We start from the raw sequence: 7,500 nt of genomic DNA, 5'->3' as shown, positions 1-7,500 counted from the left end.
TGGGTGATGAACGTTGTGGTAAAGTTTGATCGAAATCATGTGTGCAGTTTCAGAGAAGAAGTTGAAAGTATTTGTGGATGGACGGACAGACTGACAGACCGAAGGCGCACCATCCCATAAGCTCTCCCGAACTACGTTCCAGGTGACCTTATAGAGGCTTATTAAATTGTATAGGTATGGTTTTTGTGTTTTTTTTTGTGGTTGCATTGTATATTTTGAGTCGCTCAGAGCTCAATGCAGTGTAGAAGGCCTCAATCCAAAATATCATCCAGTATGGGTTAGTCTGGGAGCCAACCGATCAAAATTTAAAAAAAAATTGCCCGGTCTGCTATAAAATTTTTGTGTTGATTTTCATAAAGAGACACCCTTTGAGTATATTGAGAAAACCAATGTTGGCAATGGTGAAACTCTTGCGCAACAACACAGTCAGCACTTTTGCGAGCCCCCTCTGAAAACAAAATGTTGGCAAAAGCGAAGATGTAGGATGGGGGTAGGGGTAATTCATATTGTCCTAAAATCATAACCACTAAACCTATATACACAAATGACCCCTCATATTAAAGAGGAGTTCATTTCCTATATCACAATTGGTGTAGATTTAACCTACCTACAATTGACAAGGTTATATGTCAAACAACAAAAGATTTATGTAACTCAGAAATGCTTGACTATCAATGGGGTCAGGAACAAGAACATACTTTTACATGCCATGGATTTAAGGAAGATAAAATTAGAAATGGATTAACACAATATTGTGACATTAAACATCCTCTTCAGAGGAAGAGTCACTCTCTGAAACAACTCCACCACATGAACCTCTCTGACCAAGGCATATGCATGTCACTCAGCAAGGCACAGCAGCCTTTTTGCATGAACATCGTTTCAGACATTTGGATAATTTGCACATGCAAGACACAGTTTTGTCTATGTTTGGCTTGGCTGGCTTAGACATGAGAATTGGGACCAGTTTTCCATTGATAAGGGTTCTGCCAAATGTTGTGGCTGGGGGAAGTGCTCGGTCACTGAGATGTGCACGTCTATACAGAAGCAATTGACACAATGCTCTTACAACAAGGAAGTAAAACGCATCTTCTGTTGCTGGCAGTGACCTAAGGTCTAATTTTGAAGAGACAAACATATGCTGCCTGAGGGTATCCAAACAGCTGAACCCTTTTTGGCCATGCAGAGCAGTCCAGTATACTCTGGCCTCATCAATGACACATTCTATTGCTGCCATTTCACTATCTCTTCCAAAATCAACAAGGTGTGGAAGGTTTCCTATTAGTCCCAGAGAAACCTGTGCCGCTCTTCTTTTCCCCTTCTGAATGGGTAGCTCACTGTGTCACATCCACACAACACATATGTGCACAGAAGTGTAGCTGCGACATCAAGAGGATTTTCTGGTACTTCTTGCTCAACACTTCTACCAGCTCATGAATAGGTAGGTATTGATTCTGCCGTTGTATCCAGAGTTCTTGCAATGTGTTAAAGCAGCAGAAGTGATATATACACAGCATAATTATGTCTGTATCTGTTGCATGCACAACAGCTCGATGGTGATCAAGATATTACACACAATACGCAAGATGAGCAATAATCCTTGTGTCTGCCTCTTCATGTTCTTCACAAGGTAAGTCCAGAACTGAACTTGATGCTGATGTGATGGAAAGAGTGTGACCTTTGTTTTCCATCATACCACCAAGAATGATGGTCACTCCATCTGGAATAGCTTCAGGACTCTCACAAAGGGAAGTGCCAATGAAGTTCTGAAGATTTCCTTTATTTCTTGGATTCTTCATGAGTAAATTCCAGTCCAGAATTTCTAGACTCTTGGATGGTGAGAATTGTCTTGCCTGGTCTGTCTGGTTTCTCCTCTGCTGCTCATCACCCTTCAAAGTATGGCTATCATCAAAATCATACTGATCACCAATGATGTTGACACAGTTGCACATTTCAGGTTTCAACTGCAGGAGCTTGCGAAGATACAGCTGGGGAAGTTCACCAAATGTTTTTGCACCCATTTTTTGGTATTTATTTACAAATGCCATTGTGTCTACCAGATAAACTGTGTATAGGTCACTCTGTGGTAATGATGGCAGCTGTAAAACAACATCCTGCTCAGCTTCAGCAATTAGCACTGCCACGAAATCAGACTTGTTGCCTTTGCGCATTACAACCCCCTGTGCTAAGCGTGGATCAACCTCAAACAGGGATGATGGATAGTCTGTCCACTAATGGGAAAATGCAATCTGTCTTGTGACTGGGTCGGCATCTCGATAGAAACACAGCACACGTGTAGCTGCAGTCTCATCTTGATAGATCCTGATTAAACTCTGTTTCCTTGATGGTTTTGATTTCTTCTGTGAGGAGAAAGTTACCAGCTTCAGTGGTTCAATCTTAATAGAGACCACCTCTTCTGCTTTCATAATGGCTTCCATACCCTTAGCTTGAGCATGGACCAAGTCTTTTGAAGCATCCTTCTCACCAGTTGCTCTATTGAGCAGATCCACTTGGTTGTTACACTGGAATGGGTTTATCATCTGCTGGCATATCACTTTCTTGATCTCCTCAACATGCATATGTTCTTCTGTTGCCTGCTTATGTGTTTCTCCATGATGAGTAGATTCCTGTTGGCCTAGATTAGCCATAGACTTTATGTTCTCTGATACAGCTGTGAGAAATGGTGCTGTCTTCACATATTTATCTCGAGCAGCTGGTGCCTGAGATATGCCTTTGAACAGAGATGTCTTCCCTTCATTGTTGTATGTCTGCTCCAGGGCCATGTCACTCCAAACACCATTGAATTTTCCTTTGGAAGAGTGAACTGTGAAGTACCCAACCTGGATCCAGCAAACCTTAACCGAACTGTGTTCAATAGAGTAAGAGGATTTTGGGGGTCGGGGTAACTTTGGTTGACAAAAATGTTAATTTTCTCTTTAAAAATTGATAGAATTCAATCAAATTTGCTGTTTTAATTAGCCATGGATTCCATGTTCATATCACATTAAGAGAAATTAGTATTCTAATGCAGCATCTGCCTATGATAAGAAAAGTTCTAAAGGCCATCTTCAAAAAACGTTATTTTTAAGGCATTTTTCACAAAATTATGTACTTTTACGAGGTTTACTTCCACAAAGGCAATTTTTTTTTTGTCATTTTACAATGCACTGATTGAATTCTTACATTTAGTTCACATATATTTTTAATGAATGTGATTTTTTAATTTTTTTAGAAATTTTATTGACAATTGCTGTTTTATCAAATTTTTCAAATCTTCCTCAAGCAAAAACGTCTGCCAAAATTTTTCGCAAGAGCTTATGAATTGCCAACATTGGTTTTCATGAACTGCAAACATATATCTAAACATCCTGGGGGTGTAAAATTTTATAGCAGAGGCTGTAAGGTCCAACCCTAAAACAGCCTCGTACACAGGTTTTTTTTCATTTTCAGTCCATTTTCAGTAGCTCCAGAGAGTACACTTTCTTACTGAAATCCACATCTGGTTACACGATCCAATCCTAAGCTGAATACTCAAATCCATTCCTTAATCCCTCTATTCTTACATCTGTGAAACGGACTACCTTTGTTTGTTGTCTGGTGCCCATCACTCCAGTCTTTCAAAAGTACTCCCATCATGAAATGCTGATGCTCTCTACTCTCACAAACACCCAACCCCACTGACACTCCCCTTTCCTTTCTGTCATTAATGGCCTCGTGGGTGATGTTCTCTTTGCTCCCTTTTAATCCTCTGTCAACCTTTAATCCTCTGAACATGTGAACATGAACCCCAAACCAAAATAACTGTGAAAATGAACCCAAAAACCAATTACATGGATTGTTTGTGATAACAGAGGATATTCTTCATCCCCAAAATCAAGACGAATGTCTTTAAAAACTCATTGATTTGATGATTGTGTGGATGAGGAAAAAAAAGTCTCTGAATTGCTGCAACTGACGAAGAACCCATCCTTAAGAACAGGTTTATTCCCCCAGAATTGGGGTATTTTTGTGGGATTTGTAATTGCCTCTCCCTGGGGTAGTAGCTGTACTCGTATCCAGATATGGATCTTCACCAAAATCTAAATGATTCGTCCTTGTTACACACCCAACCTGTCCATCAAGTTTTGTCCAAATCCATCCATAACGTTTTGAGTTATCCTGCTCACAGATAGACAGACAAACATGGGTGAAAACACAACCTCCGTCCACCTTTGGTGGTGGAGGTAATAATAATATTAAAAAAAAAATCAGTCCATTGTAATTTTGTAATATTTAAATGCAATAAACTGCCTGAAACGACAAAGTGACACTCACTGAAGTTCCCGGTCTCTGGCCGGGGTGTGAAGACCAGTCCACCACTGTTTCATTCCCATTCCATAAAACTGCCACATAAACAGCACCAAAAATAATTATCAGCCTTGTGGACTCGATTCATTAGTCATCCTGAAAAGTTTGTTCAAACAAAAACAACCGAATAACTCGAGAGTTCAGAGAACACATTACCCCACACAGTGTTCTCAAGTATATACTTCAATTCAAATAAAATAATGATTTTAAAGAATGTTAAAACAATCCTGGAGGTTTAGCATGATTTAAGCAGTCTTAAATACCACCTTATTTAACATATCCAGGTACTGCTAAACGGTAGGGTTTTGAAAGCGCAAAGAAGGTGATTTGTGCTCGAAATTGTTCAAGTATGCAATTCATTTTAAATGAAATAAAGATTGTAAGAGCTGTATAAAAAAAATTAATTCTGGAAGTTTACCGTCGCTTTATCACCATTGACGCAGGTCTATTAACACCACCCATTCTGATACGCCACATTAGTGCTTTGTGCCTGTTTGTGTCCTTTGAAACAGTAAATTTCCTGTTTGAATGGTTTTCAATTTTGTGTGACTGCAAGGCAGGCAAACAGAGTAAAAAATATTATCTCACTTCTCGCTGGGCATGCGTGAGCTGGAAAAATTCAGAGGCAAAGTACTGTTCAACGGTAGGTTTATATTCTGATTCGTGTTTAAAGTATAACATTCAACTTAAATAATTTGTTCCTCGATCGTAAACTGATGTTGACAGACAGACGGACATGAACCAATTGATTAACGCCGCTTTTCACCTTGCACGTGCGGGGTAATTATAACTTCATTATTACACAAATTTTGGAAAAAAAGAAAAGTCTCTTGCACATATATTGATCATTGTTTGACCAAATTAGTGATAAAATTTTGCATGTTTTTCATCTGCAGATACTTGACAAATTAACCGTAACGTATCAATCCATCATTTTTCCATAAACCCTGTTACTAATCTCATTCCAGCCCCATCTCGACAAGGGAATGCTCCTTTGCACCTACCCGGTGTTTGCACACCTGACGTAAATTTCAGTTATTACTGCTCACAGTACTGGAAGTCATCTTATCAAGATATTTCAACCAATTGAATGGGATCCCAAATCAATCCAAACTAATGCTTTTACAGCTGAACAGGGAAAGTCTCAAGCCAAGAATGCTCTCGTATGCGTATACCATCAGAAAACTAACTTAAGTTGGGTTCAATTAATGATATTCGACACAAAACTCGAGTTAAATATTTGACCTCCAAAAACAAAAACAATTTAAAATAATACACCCGAGCGGGTTTGATGGTCAGCTCGGATACAACACTTGATGCAACCAAGTGTTCATTAACCTTAGCGACTACAGAAAGTGAAAACAGAATTCAAATTGAATTTAAAATAAACGTGTAAGGACGCTCGAAGCAAAAAATTTCCATATTGTAGGAATCATTCCCAACATCATTAAACAGTTTTCAAACCCACGTTTATGTCCGTGAAATAAATACTCAAAGTGTGTGCATTTAATGGCTGTACCCAGGACAGAGCTGGACCCAAACTAAAAAGGACCCTCGGGCCACCGAGAAGCTCAATCACTCGCTGCCTGCACGTCTGAGTGGAGTCACGCGACCAGCCAGCTCGCTCCGATAAAATGCCCGAACATCTAAAAACGTTCGTTTTTCACCGGAATTCTTTCAGATACTTGTCGAGCACATCCCCAAACCATCTAGAATATAAACATTAATTTCAGACGCTATGAATAAGCAGCCCTCAGGAGGACAGGTTACGAAGTGAAGCAATGAACAGAAAGCATGTGGTGTCCCTGCCAGTCTCACAGTTATTTGAATTGAATATATTTTCCTCATTAAAAAAGTGTGTTTCTGAGCGGATTTGCATGAAAATTATCTTCATTAAACGTGTAGCTACACCAGAAGGTCCCAAACATGAAAACAGAAATCAACAAGAACTTAAGATAGCCTCGTTATATGGCATGGAAACAGATGGAAGCCCATGGAAGCTACCCCTGGCTGCAATGCATTCCACACAGACCGAGGATATAAACATTCAATTTTCAAAAAACTTGATGCAACCGAGTGTTAATCAACCTTCGCGACTATGAAAAGTGAAAACAGAATTTAAATTGAACTTAAAATAACCACACGAAGTCGTGTTGAAGTCAGGTCGAATAAATATTGCCCAATAAACAGGGCCAGACGACACAGGTAACGAGAAACTAGTTGGTCGAATTAAATCTTCTGAATAATCCCTATTAAACCCATTTTACATGATAGCCGTCCGATGCTTCGTTATAGGCCATTTGACCAATCGGTCATTTTGCACTTGATCACACTGCAACCTTGATCCCGAGGTGAAGGAAAGGGCGCGCCATGCGCGCGCTTGTTCATGTGGTAATTCTTTCATAGGGCTGCGTGGGTGTCTGTTATCGTGCATGATCGCTTGCTTCAATTTGTATCATGGTCAAAAGGAAAGGGTTAGATGGAAATCAGGATTGAAGATAGAGATATAATTATTAGACCCACGCAACGCACTTCGTCCAATTAACACATTAGACATGAGGGTAAGGTCTGACTGCATGAAGAATAACGAAATAACTGCTGGGGGATCACTGTATGTTGGGAGACATTGCCTTCCCTACATGCAGTTTTGCAGAACCGCAACAATATGTATAGCTGCATATGTATGAATGTGTGTGTAAAAACAAAATTACATATATATATATATATATATATATATATATATATATATATATATATATATATATATATATATATATATATATGGCTATATATAGAAACAAACAAACACGACATAATAGTATGTCGTCATGTTTGTTTGCTTGTATCCATATTGAAGTTCTGCAGCACCAAATATCTGTGTGTGTGTGTGTGTGTATATATGTATATGTATATGTATATGTATATGTATGTGTATGTGTATGTGTATGTGTATGTGTATGTGTATGTGTATGTGTATGTGTATGTGTATGTGTATGTGTATGTGTATGTGTATGTGTATGTGTATGTGTATGTGTATGTGTATGTATATGTATGTGTATGTGTATGTGTATGTTTATGTGTATGTGTGTGTGTGTGTGTGTGTGTGTGTGTGTGTGTGTGTGTGTGTGTGTGTGTGTGTGTGTTTATACATGT

The 7,500-nt window shown here is 39.0% G+C and overlaps 1 protein-coding gene across 1 annotated transcript in view; it reads right to left on the bottom strand.

The window, feature by feature from the left end:
• The window catches only part of MRC2 (mannose receptor C-type 2), a 382,895-nt gene that overhangs the window by 146,944 nt on the left and 228,451 nt on the right, over positions 1 to 7,500 (bottom strand). Inside the window, exon 18 of the mRNA XM_085876862.1 lies at positions 4,315 to 4,382. Within this exon, the coding sequence (XP_085732988.1) occupies positions 4,315 to 4,382 (68 nt within the window). The remainder of the gene's footprint in view (positions 1 to 4,314; positions 4,383 to 7,500) is intronic.

This window comes from Eptatretus burgeri, chromosome 4, assembly GCF_056783735.1.
Source record: "Eptatretus burgeri isolate ZD-2024b chromosome 4, Ebu_testis_v1, whole genome shotgun sequence".
Taxonomy (NCBI): Eukaryota; Metazoa; Chordata; class Myxini; order Myxiniformes; family Myxinidae; genus Eptatretus; species Eptatretus burgeri.
Note: the sequence above shows the minus strand (reverse complement) of the source record. Positions and strands in the feature narration are given on the sequence as shown.